We start from the raw sequence: 24,829 nt of genomic DNA on the forward strand, positions 1-24,829 counted from the left end.
TAGGCAGTAATTCCTTTAAATGTTTTACTTGGGGAAAAAAAAAAACTATGGAAATTATTCAGGTTACAAATGGAAAATTTCCAAATATCTTATGCGATTAGACTTCATTAAATGAATTTGTTTTTCAGAATTGTTAAGACCCGAATCAGAAATGGAGTTCATTGTTTTGAAATAGAATGGGAAAAGCCTGGTATGTATTCCCTTTAAGCAAAATATTCCATTTATAATATTTGACCATGTATGTCTAGTAAATATTCTACATGTGTGTGTGTGTGTATATATATATATATATATATACACACACAGCATGTGTGTGAAAAATAAAGATGAAACCCATCACATGCACCACAGGTTGATTTCATAGTTTGCCTGTGTTATTTTAGATAGGTTTTGACTAATAGTAAACATGATAAACTTTGATTTTATTTTAATGTCCTAATTTGACATTTCTTTTGTAATGTTTAAGGAAGTAATGCTGAAATAATTTTTACTTATATTTCTCAAATATGCTTTTACAAATGCTCTGGTCATTCAATGTCATATATAATAAAATACCCCTGGAATACACTTCCTTTCCTTTTCTTTAACCCTGCTTAGTTTTCAGTGGGAATTTTTTATTGTCATATTATTCTTATTTTTGCTACAGACAGAAATACAGTGAACTCTGAATTAGCTCCCAAACTGGAGATAGTGAAACACAGATAATTTAAAATGGAAAATGGCACCAAGTTGATTTCTGTTTGGCTTTGAAATTAAACTGTATGATCATATTTGAGAGAATAGGTTTGTCCAATGAAAGTTTAAGCTGTAGGTAACTTTGAAGAATGAAATTACAGAGAATTAGATAAATCATTCCAAGCAGTAAGAGAAAGATAGAATGCTGAAGAATTTTGAAAAGTATTTAGAAACAGTTACACCGACTAGTATATTTTCAGGAAAGAAAATGATACTAATTTCAGTTTGGCAATGCATCTCTCCTGTCAAGAACTGAGGATCAGATACCCATTTTCACTGATCCTCGTGGGAGCTATTACAGGAGAAAATGTACTCCAAGCTAGTTTAACTAAGGAACACTTTTAAGATCACTCATTCTCTTTGTTTTGCTTTAAACTTACCAGTATTTTCTTTATAATTTGGCTTATTTTATAGTTTTGCCCACATATAAACCCAAGAATCTAGTGTACTGTTTATAAATACACTGTACTGTAAATTTACGTATGAACATTTTTATTTTCATTTATTAATTGCTTGTAAGTCCAGTTAGATTGGGCTTGAGACATTGATACCCTCTGAAACAACAATCTGGGAAGTAGTAATACTTTTTTTTTTTTTTTCTTGAGACGGAGTCTTGCTCTGTTGCCCTGGCTGGAGAGTGCAGTGGCACCATCTTGGCTCACAGCAACTTTTGCCTCCTGGGCTTAAGTGATTCTCCTGCCTCAGTCTCCTGAGTAGGTGGGGTTACAGGCACCTGCCATCACGCCTGGCTAATTTTTGTATTTGTAGTAGAGATGGAGGTTTCCGATTTTGGTCTGGCTGGTCTCGAACTCCTGACCGCAGGTGTTCCACCCGCTTCGGCCTCCCAAAGTGCTGGGATTACAGACGTGAGCCACTGCGTCCGGCCTGGAAAGTAGTAATGCTTTTGATGACCCTTTCAATTGTGTTCTTTTCAGAAGCCATCACTAAAGAAAGCTGATGTTGAGTTTTAGGAAGCTATTTCATTTCTTACCTGGAATTTTAACACTTACTTAACTGAATTAAACCAACCAACCTTACCTAAACAAAGTTTTCTGTTCTTTCAGCTACTGCTACCATCTCTGAAATAAGAGAATTTAAAGTTCTAATTTAGAAAGAATCTCCAGCTATTGCCAGGCAAAAAGAAAATAAATTATGTACTGCTATCAACAGATTGTTAGAATATGGGTGTTATAAAGCAAGATTTGCAATGAAAGTTCATTTGTGAATGACTTATTTTACCTGGTAAACCTAGTTACCTGGAAAGATTGAATTTTTTTTTTTTTTTTTTTTTTTTTAGATGGAGTTTTGCTTTTGTTGCCCAGGCTGGAGTGCAGTGGTGCGATCTTGGCTCACTGCAACCTCCACCTCCCGGGTTCAAGTGATTCTCTTGCCTCAGCCTCCCGAGTAGCTGGGATTACAGGCACATGCCAGCACGCCTGGCTAATTTTTGTATTTTCAGTAGAGATGGGGTTTCACCATGTTGGTCAGGCTGGTCTCGTGTTGGTCAGGCTGTTCTCGAATTCCTGACATCATGATCAGCCCGCCTTGGCTTCCCAAAGTGCTGGATTACAGGTGTGAGCCACCAAGCCTGGCCAATTGGATTTTTTTAAAATGCGTAATTAAGGATGCTTTGCTGTGTTTTTAATCTTTTAGAACATTATGCTGTGGAAGATAAACAACATGGAGAATTTGCTCTGCTAACAATAGAAGAAGAATCATTGTTTGAAGCAGCATATCCTGAGATCGTTGCTATTTACCAAAAACAAAAGTTAGAAATTAAAGGGAAGAAACAAAAACGTAAGTTTTGGGTTTGATAGCTATTTATGCCACATGCAAATGTTATAGAAGAGCCACCTCTTCTGTTTGAATCTACTCTGTCTAAATTTTACTGAAAAATCTATAAAATCAAGAGTCAAGAATTGTATTCTTTGTCTTCACATACTTTCTTTTAAAGCTGAAAAGCCAGGAATAAAACATTCTGCTCTGTCTACTGACGGTTTAACCAAGTGTTAATAATAATAGTTATACTGACCAATTGGTCAGCAGCTACTATTTATAGCATATTCGGGTTTTAAATACATTTTCTTCATTTCCCAGAACTCAGTGAGGAAAACAGCTCAGTTGTTTTCAGAGGGAAATATTTTATAATCTAGGAATGCACTGAGACCAAAAACCAAAAAAAATTCATACAGATTTCTCTCTGAACTGTTTACTTATTTTTTTTACCCAAGTTAAAGCAAAGAAAATAAATGTTGATTATATGTATTTTTTTCTTTTCAGGTATTAAGCCTAAAGAAAATAATTTGCCAGAACCAGATGAAGTAATGAGCTTTCAGTCACACATGACTTTAAAACCCACATGTGAAATCTTCCATAAGCAGAATTCCAAGTTAAATTTGGGGATTTCCCCTGATTCTGCATTACCACAGGAATCTATATCTGCCTCATTGAATAGCTTGCTTTTACCTAAACCTACTCCATGTTTGAATGTACAAGAACAGTTCATGTCTTCTCCAAGACCTTTGGCTATACAGCAAATTAAAGCTGTCAGTAAGTCTCTAATTTCAGAATCTAGTCAACCCAGTACCTCATCTCATAACATATCTGTGATTACTGATCTACACTTGAGCGCTATTGACTGGGAAGGTACATCTTTTAGTAATTCTCCAACTATTCAAAGGAATACTTTTTCTCACGGTTTAAAATCAGAAGTTGAATCAGAGCTATCAGCCATCCCTGGTGGCTTTGAAAATATCCCAGAACAACTGTCATGTGAATCAGAAAAGTATACTGCAAACATAAAGAAAGTGTTGGATGAGGATTCTGATAGGATTAGTCCTGAAGAGCATCTACTTTCTGGCATTACTGATTTATGTCTTCAGGATTTGCCTTTAAAGGAACGAATATTTATAAAATCATCATATCCTCAGGATAGTCTACAGCCAGATGTCAACCTGAAAACTTTGTCCATACTTAGTGTAAAAGAACCTTATATTGCTAACAGTGGTTCTGATTGTACATCACATCTTTCAAAGGATCTTCCAGGAATTCCCTTGCAAAATGAATCCAGAGACTCTAAAGTTCTAAAAGGAGACCAACTGCTTCAGGAAAACTCTAAAGTCAATACTTCTGTACCTTATTCTATCAGTAACACAGTAGTAAAGACCTGCAATGTTAGATCACCAAGTAGTGCTTTAGATCATAGTAGAAAAGTTGATACGCAAACCACTCAGAAAATTTTAATGAAGAAGAGTGTTTGCCTTAACAGACATTCCTCTGATGAACAAAGTGCCCCAGTGTTTGAGAGAGCTAAGTACACAACTCAAAGAATGAAGCACAGTTCTCAAAAGCAAAATACATCCCAGTTCAAAGAAAGTGGCCACAACAAGTTGGGTAGCCCTAAGATACATATTAAAGAAAGTGAACAGTGTGTCAGATCTTATAAAACAGCTGAAAATGAAGAAAGCTGTTTCCCAGATTCAGCAAAAAGTTCTCTGAGTTCTCTACAATGTCATAAGAAAGAAACCAACTCTGTTACTTGTTTGGATAGTCCTCTTCCTTTACTCCAGAGATTAAAACTAAGATTTCAAAGCACTTGAAAGGAACTTTAAAACACTTAAGTGTAACTTATTATTTTAGTTCTTCAGCAATAGCAGAGACAGAGGGAAGGTATCTAGTTCATGTGTGGTAAAAATTTTAATATTCTCTATGTCATGAAACACCATTTTAATCAAAATTGTGATTTTAAAAATGTCGCCTAAAACTCGGGTTTTAAAAGATCCTCTGTATTGAAAACTTCTGATAATGCATGTCATTATTATGTCCTTATTATTCTTTAATTGTGGTTTTAAAATATTGGTATAGTACTTGACAGAGTAAATGCTTCATCTCTTTGTTCATTTTTACTTTTACTTCCACAAGCCTCTAAAGTATTTATATTCCAGGTTGTTCCCAAGAGGATAATTCTTTATACTTCTCTGCATTCTTTTAAGGCCTTGCAAGGTCTTCCGTTATAACTCTCTTTCCTAAGTTATTTTCTCCCTAAGTGTGAAGATACCTTTAGTGTGCTCTTCCACCTTGGAAGGCCTTGCAAGTCTTCCATTATAACTCTTTCCTGAGAGTTATATTCTCCCTGAGTGTGAAGATACCTTTAGTGTGCTCTTCCACTTTTGGTGTCTTAGTCTCTTTTTTGAGGGGCAAAAATAGAAAAGGAGAGAAGATGTCAGTATGTTTAGTAAAAATCATGCTTGTAATGGCTGAATAAACTGAGCAAAGTAACTTATGTATCCCCAGAAGTTCATAGATATATCAAGTGGAAGAAGATTTGGAAAATCAAATGTATTTCTAATCCAAGAGGATTAGAAACTTGCCCAGGATCACATAGCTAACTAATAATCCTGTGGGAATCAGTTTTCTTGCCTGCTAATTTTTTTATTTTTCTATTTTTTCCTTCTGTAGCACTTTTCCCCCTTTTGTTTTAAATCTATGCAATATTGACTTTAATACCACCAACTATTAAATCTTGCATTAATTTAGGTCGCACTCAAAAATTCTAGAGAGGTATCCAGATTGAAGAGGAAAATTGTCTCTGCAGGTGACAAGATTGTATGAAATTCTAAGAAATCCACTAGAAAACTATTAAAACTGATAAAGTGAGTTCATCAAGGTTGTAGAATACAAGACCAGTTGTGCAATGATCATTGTATTTTGTTTGTGTTTGTTTGATTGTTTGGTTTTTTTTGTTTTTGTTTTTGTTTTTTTTTGAGATGGAGTCTCGCTCTGCCACCCAGGCTGGAGTGCAGTGGCCGGATCTCAGCTCACTGCAAGCTCCGCCTCCCGGGTTTACGCCATTCTCCTGCCTCAGCCTCACGAGTAGCTGGGACTACAGGCGCCCGCCTCGTCGCCCGGCTAGTTTTTTGTATTTTAAGTAGAGACAGGGTTTCACCGTATTAGCCAGGATGGTCTCGATCTCCTGACCTCGTGATCCGCCCGTCTCGGCCTCCCAAAGTGCTGGGATTACAGGCTTGAGCCACCGCGCCCGGCCCCTGATTGTTTGTTTTTTGAGACAGAGTCTCACTCTGATTGTTTGTTTTTTGAGACAGAGTCTCACTCTGTTGTCAAGACTGGGGTGTAGTGGCGCCGTCTTGGCTCACTGCAACCTCTGCCTCCCAGGTTCACACAATTCTCGTGCCTCAGCCACCTGAGTAGCAGGAATTACAGGTGTGTGCCACCATGCCTGGCTAGTTTTTAGTATTTTTAGTAGAGATGGGATTTTCCCATTTTGGTCAGGCTAGTCATGAACTCCTGGCCTCAAGGATCCACCCATCTCGGCCTCCCAGAGTGCTGGGATTACAGGTGTGACCCACCATACCCAGCGTTAACTGTATTTCTGTACACCTCTAAATAAATGGAAATACATTCCATGTTCATGAATCAGAAGACGTAAGGTGACAATACTCCCCAAACTGATCTACAGGTTAAATGTAATTCCCATTAATTCCAGCTGGTTTCTTTGCTGATTATAAAATTCATATGGAAATTTCAGGAACACAAGAAGAATCTCGAAAAAATTTGAATGACTCACCCTTCCTGATTTTAAGTATACAAAACTACAGTAATGAAGAATGTGTTGTACTGGTATAAAGGTAGACATATAGGTCAACATAGGTCAATGGCATAGAATTGAGAGTTCAGAAAAAAGCCCTCACATTTATGGTCAGTTGATTTTAAACCAGAGTGCCAAGACAATTCAATGGGAAAACAAAACTGTCTTTGAGCCAACTGTCTTCTGGATGTATTGGATATCTATGTAAAAATGAATGACATTTGATTCCTACTTCACGTGATATTTAAAAAGTAACTTAAAATGGATCAAAGACCTAAGTGTAAGAGCTACAGCTATAAAACAAAAGAAAACATAGACATAAGTCTTGGTGACTTTGGATTAGGCAAGGATTTCTTAAATATACCCAAAGCATAGGCAACAAAAGAAAATACACAAACTGGACTTCATCAAAACTAAAAACTTGTTTGAAATGACACCATCAAGAAAGTGAAAAGACGGCTTACAGAATGGGAGAAAATATTTGCAAATCATAAATGTGATAAGGGACTTGCATCTTAGAGGGATTTATATAAAGAACTCATAACTCAATTATAAAAAGACAACTTCAAAATGGGCAAAATAATAGGCATTTCACCAAAGAAGAAATACAAATGGCCAATAAGCACATTTAAAATTGTTCAGTACTATTAGTCATCAGGAAATTGCAAATCAAAGCCACAAGACACCCAATAGAATGTCTGCAATCAAAAAGATAATAACTAGTATTGATGAGGATGTGGAGAAATTGGAATTCTCATGCCGGTAGGAATGTAAAATGGGGCAGCCACTTTGGAAAAAGTCTGGTATTTCTTCAAATGGTTAAATATAGAGTTAATATGATCCAGCAGTTCTGCACCCAGGTATATACCCAAGAGAAATGAAAACATACATCCACATAAAAACCTGTGCACAAATGTCCATAGCATCATTATTCATAATAGCCAAAAAGTGGAAACAATCCCAATTCCAGAATGAGGAAGGGGAAAAACTAATGTGTATTAGCTACTGTGTGCTAAGCATTCAACTAGATTCTTTACAAACCTTGTATTGTCTCAACAGCTTTTCAAGGACTGTATTGCAATGTTTTGAATATTCAGAGAGAAAAAAATCGTTGCTAAAACATTCTTCCAAGGTTCTGCTTATTCTGATTTGTTCAGTCGTGGCTGTGATAGTTTAGAACCATCTAGACCAGGTAAATAAAATATCTAGAGGCATTCTTGAGATGGTATGAGATGAAAATAACAATTAGTTGGGAGTGGCCAGTCTAGGTTCATTTTGGTATATAGCTCAGGTGTCCCCAGGCTGTAGACAGGTACCAGTCCATGACCTGTCAGGAACCGGCCTGCACAGCAGGTGGTGAGCGGCATGCAAGCAAGAATTACCGCCTGAGCTCTGCCTCCTCTCAGATCAGCAGTGGCATTAGATTCTCATAGGAGCACGAACCCTATTGTGAACTACACATGCAAGGATCTAGTTTGCGCACTCCTACTGAGAATCTAATGTCTGATGATAGGAGGTGGAACAGTTTCATCCCACAGCCATCTCACCCGCATCGTCCATAAAAAAATTGTTTTCCATGAAAGTGGTCCTTGATGCCGGAAAGGTTGGGGACCGCTGATACAGCTAATACAGGCATAAGTGTAAGATTATACTTCCTCCTCAAGTTCTCGGTTTTCATTGTCCAGGTTATACCAATTCTTTTTAAAGCATTCCATGTTCTTGTTCCTTGGTGTGGTCATGTTACCGCTTGTATATCAAATCTTACAAGTTGCTGCTTACGTATTTGCTAACCACTTCATTGTCTTGTTGAGGATGCCTTGCTTCCCTTTGAAATACTCTGCCAAAGATCTGCCTCCAGCTACTAGGATCCTGTAATTGGTTTCTTTCTTATGGCTCCATCCTAAGGCCCTGCTCTGGCCTAACTACTTTGGGCTTTGTGTAATCAATCTTAAATTCTTGGCGGTTCTAGATTTTTTTTTTTTTTTTTTCCGTATAAAATCTCTATCTGGCCATGCGTGGTGGCTCAGGCCTGTAATCCCAGCACTCTGGGAGGCTGAGGTGGGTGGATTGCTTGAGGCCAGGAGTTCAAGACCAGCCAGGCCAACATGGCAAAACCCCGTCTCTACTAAAAATACAAAAATCAGTGGGGCCTGGTGGCGCGCATCTGTAATCCCAGCTACCCAGGAGGCTGAGGCAGGAGAATCACTTGAACCTAGGAGGCAGCGGTTGCAGTGAGCGGAGATGGTGCCACTGCACTCCAGGATGGGTGAAAAAGTGTCTCAAAAAAATTAAAATTTAAATTAATATATAATCTCCATCTTCTAGATTTTATAATGAAGACTACTTTTTCCTTTTGGGTAGCATGGCTTGAGCCATCTTGTCAGGCATATCTAGCTTCAGATTCTTTTCTGCTAACAGATTTTCTCTGTGACCCTGGAGACATTTTCTAACTTTTCTGAGACTCATTTATTCAAATGTTTATGTGACAGGCATTGTGCTGGGCCCTGGAGATACAGTGATCAATGGTATCCTATAAGGTTGTTTTGGTATCTGTCAAGTCGCTGCCACCATTGACACACTGTACGGACTCAGTCAATGGTAGCTGTGTCCGGTACCATCATTTGGAAAGAGCACTATCAGATTTTGGATTCAAATTGAATGCAGCCAAGCACTGCCTTTTGGTAAAAATGTGGACACAGTAACGCTAGCAGGAGGCAGTGTGAGGGTGGGAGATGTGTTTTCAGAAGAAGAAAACTAGCATCATCACACAAGGGATCCTAACATGGCATTTGAGCTACTGGAAAAAAAAATGTGCTTGCTTAAATATAATTTGTTAACTAATATTCATCTGATCACCTATCACATTTGTGAGCACCCACTTTGAGCAAGGTTCTTAGGCTTTTCTGTGTATAACAGCCAGCTGGAGGGCCAGTAAGTTTAAAATTTTTCTAGGTCACCCGACTAGAAAAGGTTAAAGCCGGGACTAGAACTCAGATCTCCTAATTCATGAGTGAAAACGATTCTCTGTATTTATGTTTCCACACATCATTCAGTTCTTGACTCAAATATCACCTCAGAGAGTCCTAATCTTTTTATCTCCTGACATTATAAATGTTGAGTTTAGGGCTTTTTTTTGTTTTTTCATTGTTTCCCAAACTAGAATGCAGACTTGATGAGGGCAGGGATTAAGTCCTTTCTGTTAACAGAATTCTAGAACAGTGTTTGGCACAGTAACTGATAGATGCATGAATGACAATTCTCCACAACCCCCCAGCCATGGAGCCTGTACCAGCAGTGGCTGCACTTAACCTTGCAGAATCTGGTCTTAGTACTTCAGCATGGCTCACAAGGCTGAGGCAGCCTGGCCCCAACTTGTCTTTTCAGCTTCATGCATTCATAGTCATGAACCTTGGCTCTAGCCACCTAAGACCATTTGTTATTCCCTGCACGGATGTCTGCCTGAAATGCTTGCTGCTAAGTCTAGATAAACCTCATCTGTTAAAGACCAGCTCACATGTCATAACTTTCTAATCCCAAGCCGAATTAATTGCTCTATACGTGTCCCCAAAGAAATTACCTATACCGGCCGGGCGCGGTGGCTCAAGCCTGTAATCCCAGCACTTTGGGAGGCCGAGACGGGTGGATCACGAGGTCAGGAGATCGAGACCATCCTGGCTAACACGGTGAAACCCCGTCTCTACTAAAAAATATACAAAAAACTAGCCGGGCGACGTGGCGGGCGCCTGTAGTCCCAGCTATTCAGGAGGCTGAGGGAGGAGAATGGCGTGAACCCGGGAGGCGGAGCTTGCAGTGAGCTGAGATCCGGCCACTGCACTCCAGCCTGGGTGATAGCGAGACTCCGTCTCAAAAAAAAAAAAAGAAATTACCCATACATTCATCATAGTATTTATCACATTCATTCGTTCCACAAATACCAGCTGATGCCTACCATGTAGTAGGCACAATATTCCTTGTTTAAAAATGCCTCTATCTCTCTCTCGGATAAGACTAAGATCTCTTTGAGCACAGTAATCAAATCATTTCTGTTCACTTCCCCCAGATGCCTGCGCAGGGTTTGACTCTTCTGCCTCACCAACTCTTTTTTTTACCCATCAAGATTCAGTGTAAACATGGTCTTAAAAAAGGTTTCTGTTGCTTCTCTGGATCGCTGCTAGTCCCCATAGACTTCTAAAATATTACCTGTCTATAATTTGGTGTTGGGTTACATTTTTTGTTGTCCACACCAGACTATGAACATCCTCAGGGCAGAGAAACCATATTGTACTTCTGAATCTATAGCACCCAGCAGAGGGATTGGCACAGAAAGTGTCCAGTGAGGCCAGGCATAGGGGCTCACACCTATAATCCCAGCACTTTGGGAGGCTGAGACAGGCAATTGCCTGAGGTCAGGAGTTCAAGACCAACCTGGCCAACATGGTGAAACCCCATGTCTACAAAAAATACAAAAATTAGCTGGGCGTGGTGGTGGGCACCTGTAATCCCAGCTACTTGGGAGACTGAGACAAGAGAATCACTTGAACCTGGGAGGCGGAGGTTGCAGTGAGCTGAGACCGTGCCATTTCACTCTAGCCTGGGCAAGAAGAGCGAAACTCTGTCTCAACAAAAGAAAAAAGACAGTGTTAAGTGAATGGGTGCTGATTGACTAGTGGTGATTTCAGGGTCTTAGTTCTAAATTCCTCTGTGGAGAGAGACCAGATCTAACTGGGTGGATTCGCTTGATACCTAGTCGCCTTTAACCACCTTAAGATGCCCTGCCAAGATGCTTGCTCTCTGAAGGTGAAGAGTCTAAATCAACTGCTGTTCCTGTTCTGCTGGTAGCACTTAGGGTAAAACAGCTTAAATAGTATTACTGAAGGCAGTCTCCTTTCATCTATATGTTAACGTGGCAATGTTTATCACCTTCTTAGCCAAGCAAAGCTTTTATCAGGCTCAGCTAACAGCTTGCATTAGCCTCTTTCAGGAACTTGCCACATTGCCCATAAACTGACATGCTGCAGAGTGAGCCCCACCAATAGTCCAAAACAGTGGGACTCTTTTTGATGATTTCAAAATAGATAGTTTAGTTAGCCCCAGGCCAGATAAATTCACTAAGTTGCCTGTTTGGCAGTGGAGGGGAGAGTCATCAGCTGACCCTTCTGTGGGCAGAATGAATATTTTGCTAATGTGTAGAAGAATTCCTTTTGTAAGCACCAAAGAACTTTAATAAGGATTAAGTGTCTGAGTTTCCTCAGCATTATTCTGTTCCAAGACCCAAAAAGGAAAATAACCTTCCAAAATGGTAAAAACTGCTTGTATATTTAGAATTCTCTGATCAAAGACCTAATGAAAAGATTCTATAGTGTTTACATCATCATAAGTTAAATCTTCATCTACCACCCAACTGATACCTGCCTTTCTGTGAGTGAAGTTAGAAATGGCTGTTCTTTAATAAATGCTTTCGATCTGAAAGTGAGAAAGTGATTTATGAAACACCCAGGTGAGGGGAGACTAAAAGTCCCTTTGCCTTTTAGTTTTCAAGCAATACTGGTTACAGTAACTGTTCTGATGTAATTATTGCTGACATTTACATTTTTATTAAACTGAAAACGCTAACTGTGAATGCCAGATGTCAGAAGCCTTATTTTACATAATTGTCCAAACACAGACCAGGCATTGTGAAGACCCCACAGCTTCACAGCTGGGATAGTTCTATGGGAGGTGTCAAAGGACTGGGTACAACCAGGTCTACATCTTCTGAAACAAACCGAAGGACATTTTCTTAAACCTGAGAGTCTCTGGTCTGAGAAAGTGTCTTGGTTCTGATAGAGACTAGCTACACTGGGCAAACCTCCCCTGGCTTCACTTCCTTCTGTCTTCACTCTCAATCACATTTGAGGATACATATCAATATATATGAAACGTATATCAATATATAAATTTAGCATTACTGATGTCTTTAAGATGTGTTCCATTACAATCTGTGTAATTTTTTGAGAAGGGGATTGTCTGCTTATGAAGAAAAGAGAGACAAAGCTCATTGGGCACTAATGAATATAAGTGAGCTTATACAGTTTCAGAAGTCTGTTATGCAAAGCATTAGTGAATCTTGGGAAAAGACGAACGATGTATATTAAATGTTTATGTGCCACACACCTAATTAAAATTTCTCTTCTATACCCCACAAAAACTGAGAGGGCCGAGTGTCGTGGCTCACACTTGTAATCTCAGGACTTTGGGAGGCTGAGGCGGGCAGACCACTTGAGGTCAGGAGTTCAAGACCAGCCTGACCAAAATGGTGAAACCCTGTCTCTACTAAAAATACAAAAATTTGCTGGGCGTGGTGGCAGGTGACTGTAATTCCAGCTACTCGGGAGGCTGAGGCAGGAGAATCGCTTGAATCTGGGAGGTGGAGGTTGCAGTGAGCCAAGATCATGCCACAGCATTCCAGCCTGGGTGACAGAATGAGACTCACTCTCAAAAAAAAAAAAAAAAAAAGAAAAAGAAATACTGAGAGGCAGGCACTGTTATCCCCTATTTGCATTTGAGGCTAAGAGAAGTTAAGGAACTTATCCAAGGTCAACATCTAGTAAACAGCAGGACCAAGATTTTAACTCAGAGCTACTCTAATTCCAAAGTTCTATTGCTGTCTCCCCACTCTTTGTTTCTTTGGAAAAAGTTAAGACTTTTTCTGTGAACCCCACATCTCTCTGAGTCCGTGGCACTTTTAAAGAACCCACTCATCAGAGAGATGCAATAACCTCTACTGATAACGATTTCTAGAAAACTGACTACTAAATAAGAGTAGTTCAGAGTCCCAGAAAAGCTGTCTTGTGAACACTCAGGAAATTATCACAGAATTTAATTTTCAGAATTAAAAAACTAACTATTAGACCAGGCATGGTGGCTCACGCCTGTAATCTCACCACTTTGGGAGGCTGAAGTGGGCAGATCACCTGAGGTTGGGAGTTAGAGACCAGGCTGACCAATATGGAGAAACCCTGTTTCTACTAAAAATACAAAAAGTTAGCCGGGCATGGTGGTGCATGCCTGTAATCCCAGCTACTCAGGAAGCTGAGGCAGGAGAATCGCTTGAACCTGGGAGGCAGAGGTTGTGATGAGCCAAGATCGCGCCATTGCACTCCAGCCTGGGCAACAAGAACGAAACTCCATCTCAAATAAATAAATAAATAAAATAACTATTAAAGTCAACATTGTAGGAGGCTGGGGGTTTTCATATGTGAGGAAGGAATGAAGATGAGGGGGAGAGGCAGAATTCTAGTCATTTCATTACCCTCCAAAGCTCTAACCGCAGGGATGAGTCCTGAGGACTAGGCCATCTGCAAGTTCTTAGTGGTGCATGAGTTAAGAGTGTCTCCTTTTTAGTGTTCATGTCTTAGTTGAATTACCTTTGCACAGTACCTGCAATGAGCCAGGCCCTGTGCTGATCATGTTAAGTACATTTTTTCTTCTCTTGAAATCAGTCCAGGGAAGGGAAACAACATGCCTGAGGTCACACTTACTACACAAATCTCCCAGTTGCCTTTGGAGTAGCGGTGGTACCTCCAAAGGGCAAGTACCGTCTTGCAGGAACTACTAAACAGCCTTCCAATTGATCTTCCTGCTTCAAAACGCTCGTGCCTTTCTGTTGTGCACATACCAGCGAGATTATTGAAAACGCAAATCACATTCTAACCACCCCCTGTGTAAAAGCATCCCATGGATTCTCATCACCCTCTGTAAATCCCAGCCTCCTCAGCAGCTGTGGTTACCTGTCTCCCTCACCTCACCCTCCGTTGCTTCCCCTTGCTCCCCTGGCCCTTGGCACATGGCTTGCTTTCTTTCCTTAAACACACTAAGCTCACTCTACACTCTGGCTCCTGCCCTTGCTGCCCACTCTGTGTGGACTTCCCACAGACCTCTGGATGGTAAGCTCTTTATCACCACCCAGGTCTCAGCTTCTTGGCTAGTCCTTTTGTGATCACGTTAGCTAAGTAGCCACCTCCCACTCCTGCCACCACTCCTTCACATTTGCGTCTCACCCTGTATTATTTTCTTTACAACTTATTAAATTTTTTCTCTTTGTCTCCTATCACTAGAGTAACAGCACAAGAGAATAAACTTTGCTTTACTCTTTGTTATATTCCCAGAGCTTTGAACAGTGCCTAACATGTAGTATGCATTTAATACATACTTGTTCAATGAATAGAGTTAACTCTTTTTTTTTTTTTTTTTTTTGAGATGGAGTCTCACCCTGTTGCCCAGGCTGGAGTGCAGTGGTGCGATCTTGGCTCACTGCAAGCTCCGCCTCCCAAGCTCCGCCTCCCAGGTTCACGCCATTCTTCTGCCTCAGCCTCCCAAGTAGCTGGGACTACAGGTGCCTGCCACCACACCCAGCTAATTTTTATATTTTTAGTAGAGATGAAGTTTCACCATGTTAGCCAGGATGGTCTTCATCTCCTGACCTCGTGTTCTGCCCGCCTCGGCCTCCCAAAATGCTGGGATTACAGGCGTGAGCCACCGCGCCCAGCCATAAAGTTAGCTTTTCAACCCAAATCTATCTAAAGACAAAGCCCATGCTTTGACCACAAACATGCTGCAATTTTTTATTGAATTCTTAAGATGGATTTAGTCCTGGGATAGGCATACTGCCGAGTATACGGGAAAACATCTGCTCCCTCCCTTCAAGATGTTTATAACTTAGTTGTGATGCCAGACTTATTTATTCTTGAGATAACAAATATAGTAAGGGCTGAGAGAAGGGAAATGTATCAGAGGGCACCAGAATGTAGAAGACAGTGGTCAGTGAAGATCCAGGTGGTCCTTATAGGGCCTCCTAGAGCTGAGAAGCTTGATAGGAGCCTTTTATGGTGGATGCCAGTTAGTGGGAGGGTAAGACTTGTCAGGTCTTGGATGAGACTTAGAGAATCAGTGAGTTTATCCAGGGAGGAGTCATTAATGACATGTGTTTTAGGGCATTCCAGAGAGGGACATTTGCTAGATACTTTTTTCTGGAAAAAAAGCCTCACTCTTTACTTACAAGTATAGTTTTATGAGAAAATAACGCAGGCAAGAGAAGAGGAAAGGAGGAAAGAGAAAGCAAGGCAGTGAGGTTTCTTCTTTCTCACTCTGGCTGTGGTTGTGGTAGGGGCAAGATGGATCGAGACTGGCACACAGTGAGTGCTAGATAATTATTGGCCCACTTACTCTTGAAGGTCTCCTCTGTGGGATTTGCCTGGAATTCCACACTCTCTCCAGAAATAAATTGCCAACTGTGGAACTTAGGAGGCTACCTCTTTAGCACCACCAGTAAGGAAAAGCTGCTGTGCAGCATACTCTGCCTCAGTGATTAGACTGCATAGACCCTTGGCCACTGGAAGAGATTGCACCATCCCAGAGTTTCTCAGAGGGCCATAGCTGACCATCATGAGGATTGCTCCTATCATGGCTCCCAGTAAAGGATAGAGCAAGCAGACCCCTGAGAACTAAGTTGCCAGCCAGTGAAGATGACTTACTATGCTCAGAATTAACATTCATCCATCCACCCCCCTCCCCTCCAAGCCTTCCATCCATTCAGGAAGCAAATACTCTATGCCAAGAATCTTGCAAACTGTAGGAGCTATCATAAGGGTTAGATAGTTTCCTTTCCTTGAGGAGCTCATGGTCTACTCATAAAGAAAACCATATGCCATTAGTTTCTTAACTCTACCCAAAAAGATTTATCACATACCCAGGCTTGGCCACAAAACCACACCACAACAAACCAAAACACTCCATGAAGGGAAAGACTAATGAACCTTCCCACCCTCCACCCCTCAAGCCCTTTTCAGAAAGGTGATAATGAAAGATTTGGTCTCTACTGAGTCACAACAGGATTTGCATTTTAAAGTTTGACAGATCTTTATAGGCCTTTTGATCTCTTTTCAGCTCTCTACCTACCCACCCCAGCCTTGCTGCCTCCTCCCAAACCCCCGTCAATTCTCTACCCTGTATAAGCTATAAGCTTCAGAAATGATGGTCCCAGGTCCAGAGGCCTCTAGGATATATGCCCTGGTGTAATGTGCTCCTAGCCATATAGCTCCTATGTATTGAATATCAACTATGTATCAAGCACTTTTCTTCCTAACCCACACAATCACCCTGCAAGATTCATATTATTTACCTTTTTTTAAGTGAGGAAGAAAATGAGACTTGGAGGTTAAATAACCTGCTCCAAATCACTAATAAAAAGTAGGAGCGACAGAACTAAAACCTAGGTCTGTGCACCGCCAAACCTATAACCTTTTCGTTAAGCCACACTGACTCCAATAGACAATACTGGTTATTGTAGGCTATTATAACTAAGATCTTTCTTGGAAAAGGTAATCCTGCATTCCAGTTTTCTTGCAGGTGTTATTCTGGAAATAGCCCAATAAATGTCACAATTTGATTTACTCCAGGACAAACTTGCAGCTGTTTTTTCTTTTAGAGCTCTTCTTGAGCTCTTTTTCCTCTCTTTCTACTCGTCTTTCACACAGACCACTGCAGCCCGACAGCTGCATGTCTTGGTTTGGGACCGTTATCTGCAGCCTGCTGGGCTCTGTGGAACGGAGTCTGTCCAACCCAGAGAAAGCCTATTGGAAACAAACTCAGAGTCTCAGATACTTATATTTTTGCAGCTAGAGGGAACCCAGAGAGCCATCTAAAAAACTGAGTTTCAGAGAATGACTAGTGCAAAATAACTGGTATCAGATTTACTAAAATACTACAGCTTTGCTATGTTAAAGTAAAAGAAGGAAATGAGTCACATTAACGAATATTTCAATGTGCCTGGTGTTTTATCTCATTTAATCTTCACTACAACCCAGTGAGGTAAAATTACTATCCTTGTGCTCCAGATGAGCCTGACTCAGAGAAATAACTGACTCTACAGTGATAGCTGGCAAGACCAGGACCTCAGGTAATCGCAGAGAGCACAGACCCTTTCCCACACCGTACGGTGGGCGTGAAAAGGCGCACAACCAATATGCTGGCTGGTGACTGACTGGCCTATGAAATTTGCTCCTGCACTGAAGAGCAAATCATTTTGCACTCTTAATGAGGCCATGTCTGTAACCTACATTCGTCTGGCATTCACAACAACCTGAGTCATACTTTGACCCCCCCCCCCCATTTGACTGAAAACGGGGCTACAGCCTCTGACCACAGCCTCTCCTAAAACATTCTGAGTGTGTGTGTTACCAGTTAGAAAATTCTGCAAGTTCCTTTCCTCCTTGGAAAGTCCATCCCCCATCCTCAAAAAGTGGAGCTTAGAAGTGCCAAATTGGGAGCCATAAGAAAGCTGCTGATGGCTGCTGAGTTGTCCTGTCGAGGTTGAGAGATCAGGTTCAAAGCTCCAGCTGCAGTCTCCCCGCCCCGAATCCCCACCCCGCCTCCTGTCCAGAGAGGGAATGGTCCTTCCCATCCCCACTATCATTTCTTGTAAAACTTCTGGATTGTGCTCAGCTGGGGGTCATACAGGGCTCAAGGCATCCTTTCTGCTCTCTCCAGATCGACCCCAGCCTCAGAGAGGAAGCTCTTGGGAAAGTTTCTCTCTAGGAAGAATGGCTACAGATGCAGAAATCTCCCCTCCTTAGCACCCAGCAGAGATTTTGGTATGGATTGGGCTGCTCCTAAGAAAGCTGTTTTCTCCATGATTCTCTGTCAACCATGCAGCTGGGGTTCCAGCATTCAGAACAACAGGGATGGGAGGTAATGCTGGGCCTGTGGCTTCAAATCTTACCCAGCAAGCCCTGGCCAATTGTTCTTTATGGTACAACTCACAATCCATTTCTATTATAGCATTTTTTTTTTTTAACTATCTATCCATACTAACCTCATTCTTCTAAGAAAGGATATATACCCACATATAACTATCGTGAGACCAGACCGTTCCCGAATGGCATTTGAGTTGTGCCTTGGGGGACACCTTCACCTCCTACCTAAGGAAACTTTTCTGCATCCTGACATTCCCCATTCTAGAGCATATAGTTTACCTGCTAACGACAGTGTTACTAAAGATCCCTACCTGGCATAATTTTGTTAGCATACCAGTTGGGGAGCAAGTACTCCTATTAGGAAGCACTCATCTTCATTATTAATCCCTTCTGTAGCTCAGCTCTTTTAGATCCAGATCTCTACATCTTCCTGTATCTATAGATCCTAGATCTATAGAACTATATATCCTAGATCTATAGATCTAGACCTATATCTCTAGATCTTCTTACCAGTAAAATTTACGTGGGCACATACACCATTTTTGTTGCATGGCTGAAGCTTATTCTTGACCTATCTCATGCTGACTTCTGTTCTAGACAGTGAGCTCCCTGGCACAGGGACCTTGTCTGGTTCCCTGTGTGCCTCCAGCACATAATGGGGTTTCTGCTCCCGTGAAGAAGCTAGGTACCCTCTGCCACAGTAAGAATGGCACTGAGTGATTGCACAACTCAAATTGCGCTCCAAGGCTGCACTCAGGGCAGAAATGAGAGAGGGTAGGACGATGAGTTTGACCAGCATCAAAAAGGGAAACACCTTGGGAAGGAACAGCCTGTACTGGATCAGGTGCCAGGTAAGTAATCCCAGGGATTATAAACCTTTAAAGCAACTGCTCTCAAATTTAGCCTTCCTAGAACTCATCTAAAGAGTCTGTTATAAAAACAAATTACTGGGTTCCATCCCCCTGGATTCGGATTCAGTGGTCTTTGGACCACACTTACAGAAACTCTGCTGTAGTTGGGAAAGAGATGTAGAGGGCTGCAGAAGAAAAGGAGAGAAGAAAATAATGGTGTTTTTGAGTATAGACTCACTCACCACACGCGGTCAGGATAACAAACTCTCTCCCCATCTATCCCCCTCTCTGTCATTCTTTCTTCCTCCTTTTAATACTGTAGTTATAAAAAACTTTTGAAAGTATAAAAAGCTTTTGATCACTGTCCAGAGTGATCAAATATTAGCCTGTGGCAAATTTTTTATTTATTTATTTTTTTGGTGGAATCAGTACTCCTGGCAGGCCTATTACTTTGTATGCAGGAAGGGCCATTTGACAAATAACTTAGGTGGTAACTGAGGAAAATACAAGCCTACAAAGTCCTCCTTGTTCTGCCTCCACAGGGGAAATGGCTGACCAACCTAGGAGCCCACGGCATGGGCTGTGTTTTCCCAAGCTCTGCATTTCAGATGCTTCCTGCTCAGTGCTTCTCCTCAAAGAACATACAAGGACAGGAGGTACCATGGCTACCTGTAGCTATGGATTATGGAAAGTCCACTGAGGCTAGTCTTTCAAGGCCCAGAGATGACCATTTGTACCCAGCATTTCCAAACACAGTGTCCCAGACTGGGATCAAACGAGCTATAAGACAATTGCTTAAAGAACTCTGGACAAGGATGTCTGGGCCTCACCCCAGTGACTCTTGGCCCATAAGATCTGAGACAGACTCAGGAATCTATAGCAGGTAATAATGATGGGCAATTGGATTTGGAAACCACATCCAACTGGAAGACAATAGCATCACAGAATCTGTTTGGGTCCTCCAGCCGGCTGGGGTCAAAATCCCCATCCTACATCTGGGTAAAAGGTCTCCAGGCCTTTTTCTTACAATTCTATATGTCAAAACCCAGTTCTGATGCCATTTTTTCCAGGAAGTTTTTCGGGTCTCCCAAGTGAAATAATTTCTCCCTTCTTTCTCCTCCCACAGCATATTTTCAGTGTCTTTATAATACTTTATAGCAGCACCCCACTCCTCATATAACATTTATCCACCACCTTTGTGCAGTGTAAATATAATGCCAACCATATATCTTTACTCTTCTGTTAGCCACACTTTAAAAAAATAAAAATAAACAGGTGAAATTAATTTCATAGTATATTTGATTTAACACAACATTTCAAAAGGTTATTTCAACATGTAATCAGTACAAAAATCATGAGTGAGATATTTTATGCTTTTGTTTCTTTGTTTTGTTTTGTTGTCTTCCTTTTTATTTCTTTTGAAATTTTTTCTTTTTCTTTTGAGTTGGAGTCTCACTCTGTCACCCAGGCTGAAGTGCAGTGGTGCGATCTCCGCTCACTGCAAGCTCCGCCTCCCTGGTTCAGGTCATTCTCCTGCCTCAGGCTCCCAAGTAGCTGGGACTACAGGCGCCTGCCACCATGCCTGACTAATTTTTTTTTTTTTTTGTATTTTTAGTAGACACGGGGTTTCACTGTGTTAGCCAGGATAGTCTCGATCTCCTGACCTCGTGATCCGCCCTCCTCAGCCTCCCAAAGTGCTGGGATTACAGGCGTGAGCCACCGCACCTGGCCACAAATTTTTTTCTTTTTATGTAGTTTTAAAATCTTTTTTATGATATTTTACATTTTTTATTTCTACTGTTTGAAATCTAGTGTGTATTATACACTTGCATCACATCTCAGACTTGAGACTTCATTCCACATGTTAAATCACCACACGTGGCCAGTGGATGCCATGTGGGAGACCACAGTACTGGCTTTTGAGGTCACGTGTGCTGGGGTTTTTTTGTCTCTGGGTGCTCAGACTGAGCACAGTCCCTTCCAAAGAGTTTCCATTGGTGTTTTTGTTTGGCTAGCTATTTTAAAGCTCAGGATCTTAGGAGATAAGAGTAGGGAAGAGACACATCAGTCTTATGGAGGGTGAAGCTGGCTGGGCATGGTGGCTCATGCCTATCATCCTAGCACTTTGGGAGGCTGAGGAGGGTCAATCACCTGAGGTCAGGAGTTTGAGACCAGCCTGGCCAACGTGGTGAAACACTGTCTCTACTAAAAATACAAAAATTAACTGGGTGGTGGTGGCACGTGTCTGTAGTCCCAACTACTCAGGAGGCTGAGACACGAGAACTGCTTGAACCTGGGAGACAGAGCTTGCAATGAGTCGAGACCATGCCACTGCACTACAGCCTGGATAGCAGAGCGAGACTCTGTCTCAAAATAATAATAATAATAATGGAGGGTAAAGCCATCCAGAGCAGGCTTCCTACGAGAGGAGTTGAGTGGGAAAGAAGTGCAGCACAGGACACTGCGGGGAGCAGAAAATGCCAGTCAGGCCAAAGAGGCAGGTACCTGCTACCTCCTCCATTCTGCATGGCAGGATTGGATGCTGTAGACACAGGTAATGGTAGCTCTGAGCCACATGTTCTGCCTGCTTTGTGCAGGTTGCCTTGAGCCACCTGGAGAACACTGGCTGCCAAAGGATTTGATTAAGATGTAATGTGATCACTTAAATCTCTAAAAAATAGCTGCAGTCAGAATGTATTTTCAGCAAAGATGTCTTCTGAAAACAAGTTGCACCAGGTCACACTCTGGCCAAGTCTTCCCAAGAGAGTTCATTGATTGACTTACCTCATCATTCAACCACAATTGGTTCAATTAGGAGAAAGGATGATCACTTTCGCCAATACAGAATTGCTTCCAAGGTAGTGCCCACAGATGTAAGGTTCCCTGAGGTGGCTTTTTGGGAAACAAACATCTGAGAAAACCTGAGTTTCAGCCTTGTTACCTAGATCCTCTGAGGTCAAATAATCAGCAGACAGAGCTGCAAGGACTAGAGTTTGGAACTCCCCAAGCTGGTTGTCACCAGCAGTGTAATGCTTTCCACCTCAACACCTAAGGAGGACCAAACCCAGGGTTGGACCATATCCATTCCCAGATGAGGCCCCAGGATACGGTGGCAAGAGCCCAGCCTTTGAAGAGGAACACTGTTTCCCAAACGCCAGCCCACCAATTCATTTGAAACATTCTTTATGCTAGAACTCTTAGCTTGGTTTATGCGAGGCATTGTAGCAACCAGTTAAGGCATTTGGACCACCAGTGTGTGACCTGCAGCAAGTTATCTTACCTCTTTAAGCCTCAGGTTCTTCCACTGTAAAACAGAGGTAGTTTTACAGTCCCTACCTCCTCGTGCTGTCTATTAAGCTATGAGATAAAGTACTAATCAAAATGCATGGAAAATACTCCATATAAGTTCATAACATAAAACAGCATAATTTAAATCAGAAAAGTGAGTTTAAAAGAGTAGAGAAAGAAATATTCTCAAGCAAGTGGGTGCTGAATACACACACAACAGAGCCAGTGCTGGGCAGCTGAGAGTGATCAGCAGAAGGGCAAGTCCTCCTTCCTGTCCCTGCTTCTAGTCTAATTGAGGGGACTTTCCCATAGGAAGAAAATCCTGTGTTGGACTGTGCAGCACCAACTATAAGCACAACAGAGGCCATCAAGACCACAAAGTGGTGACTGCTGGGAATCAGAGTAGGTCAGAAAAAACAATTAGGATTTGAAAGGCCGTGGGATGGCACCACTCACCCTAGGTACAAAACATACACCAGCCGAGGCACCACAATGGGATGAGCAGCCTGTCTTCCAAGGAGACGGAGAAGGCAAAGTCCAGACTGGAGGAAAGGGAAAGGTGGAGAAGGACCAGTAAGCTTTAGTGACAAGATGAATAACAAACGTATCAGTGAGAAAACAGGCCAAGGAGTCATCAGCAGGCACAGTCCCTGCTGTTTTGCAGGAGAACAAAATGCTAAGCTCCATGAGGTATGTATTGTAGGGAAGGGAGGAGAGGAGAAGGGAGGGGAGGGGAGTGAGGACATTGTCTCTAATCCCTTTGTCTGTCCTTAGCACAGACACTGCTAGTGTTGCCCAGCTCTGCCAGGAATATGCTTCTGGAGAGCCTATCAGAAATGCTCTCACAAATGATTGAAAGGGCTGTGCAGCCCCCACATAGTCTTCATTTTTAAGAATGCCCCAGAAAGGTGAGTTACGACACTTACCTTCTCTCTGCTTGGCTTTCTTACTTGTACTCACCAAGCCTAGTCTTCCTATAAGAAATCATTAGATTTTATCTTTAGAACATTTTGAGCTATGAGAAGAAAGAACATCGTGTCCATACATACAGGCACAGTCATTACCACAGGATTCCGTTTCCTCTGTTCTGTTTGAATCCATCTCCTGGCAACAGCTGTCCAGCTCCCTAAAGCCAGCAGCAGCTGCAATAATGAGCCAACCATTTATCTGAGTGTGTGGATGACAGTCACAGCCCCACGTGCAGCTGTTCTTTAAAGTCCACTGTCTTGTCCCTCCCTTGGGCATAGACAACAAAGAGAGCCATTCATTAAACTCCTCTGTTTCAAGTTTTAGGGAACCCCCTATGCCTTTTACCAGTGGTATGGTCTTTTAATTCTGCCACTTGCTGGTAGTTTTACCATAAGCAAGCACAAAAAAACTCCCTCTTTGAACTTTGGTTTTCTGAACTCTCCAGAGATAATAACCATTACCCACCTCATGAGGCTGTTGTAATGCTCCAAAGATGTAATCGATGTGATAATCTTTTACAAACGATAAGACAGCATTCTTGTATTATTAATTATTAAGGTTCTTGTTTCTATGTTTAAAGTGAAAAAATTACTAGAAAATATAGGACACTATAGTAAGCTTCTGTGGGCATCCAGATAATTGGTCATGGAGAACTGGAGGAGGCAAAGTGTTTCTGAAGAAGGCAGTTGGTCCTGGCTTAGAGGGAGTGGTAGAATCTGAGAGGTAGAGGGAGAGGGAGGGACAGTTGAGTGAGGGACATAAGCCAGGCAAAGGCCAAGAAAAGAAAATGTGGTCTATGGACAGTGTAGCACTATCCTGGAATCAGGCAGAGAATGGGCCTGGGGACCAGGAAGACATAAAGTTGGAAGGGTTGGGATATGCCAGACCAGAAATAGTCTTAAATGGCAGGCAGAGAATTTATCAGGAGAGATTTTAGTACTATGAAAAGTCAAGGAGTTATAAAAGTCTAGAGATCATCTGGTCCTACTCCCTGTATCTGTGGTTTTATCTCTGTTTAACAATCTCGATAAAGTGGCCAGCCCTGGGGGAGCTCTTGGCATCCTGCCACCAGCTCAGTGCTCTTGTATCCTGGGAGGTCTTTGTTCTGCCCAAGTCATCAGTTCTTCACTTCCCTGTAAATTAAGAAAAGAGACTATTAAAACCACTGTTGCAAAATTATTACAGTGAAAGAGATCTGACCTAACCAACTCAGCTCCATCTTGCTTCTAATCTCCAGGCTGTCCTTGTTCATTCCTGGACATAGGCCAAACTGACTTTGGGAGGAACTTCGTTTATAGTTTAACTTTGAAACAAAGATGATACTAGCCCTTTCCTGAAACAAATCCCTTTCTTGACTGGGGACTAGACTGCCTTTGTAGGACCAATAAGTTAGCCAAAAGATTAGAAATTATGGTTTAGGAGTCATGCAGCTAGAGGCTACAAGATTCTGACCCTCTCCAAATTGCTTCTGGGAATAACATTGCTACTGTAAAACCTAAAATCAGTGCTTGAGATATTTTGTAGACCCTGCACTTGATGGATCAGCTGGCACCACCCAGATTGCTAACCTTGCTCATCTAATCTGAGGCCCCTACTCAGTAACTGACTGAGTGCAAAAGGACAGCTTTGACTCCCTATGACTTCATCTC

At 41.7% G+C, this 24,829-nt stretch overlaps 1 protein-coding gene and 1 long non-coding RNA gene across 3 annotated transcripts in view; one reads left to right on the forward strand and one right to left on the reverse strand.

Annotated features, from left to right (window-relative positions):
• Positions 1 to 4,632, forward strand: part of GEN1 (GEN1 structure-specific endonuclease) — a 31,507-nt gene extending 26,875 nt beyond the window's left edge. For both annotated transcript variants that reach the window (XM_017871421.1, XM_017871422.1), the window contains exons 12-14: positions 129 to 190; positions 2,389 to 2,532; positions 3,016 to 4,632. In XM_017871421.1, coding sequence (XP_017726910.1) covers positions 129 to 190; positions 2,389 to 2,532; positions 3,016 to 4,334 — 1,525 coding nt within the window. In that variant the 3' untranslated portion in view covers positions 4,335 to 4,632. The remainder of the gene's footprint in view (positions 1 to 128; positions 191 to 2,388; positions 2,533 to 3,015) is intronic.
• Positions 1 to 23,282, reverse strand: part of LOC108529247 (uncharacterized) — a 38,342-nt gene extending 15,060 nt beyond the window's left edge. Inside the window, exons 1-3 of the long non-coding RNA XR_001885449.1 lie at positions 23,138 to 23,282; positions 22,668 to 22,753; positions 1,774 to 1,814 (exon numbers count right to left, since the gene is read on the reverse strand). This is a non-coding gene — a long non-coding RNA (uncharacterized LOC108529247). The remainder of the gene's footprint in view (positions 1 to 1,773; positions 1,815 to 22,667; positions 22,754 to 23,137) is intronic.
• Between the last annotated feature and the right edge of the window lie 1,547 nt (positions 23,283 to 24,829).

This window comes from Rhinopithecus bieti, unplaced genomic scaffold (assembly GCF_001698545.2).
Source record: "Rhinopithecus bieti isolate Rb0 unplaced genomic scaffold, ASM169854v2 scaffold_4781, whole genome shotgun sequence".
In the NCBI taxonomy this organism is placed as follows: Eukaryota; Metazoa; Chordata; class Mammalia; order Primates; family Cercopithecidae; genus Rhinopithecus; species Rhinopithecus bieti.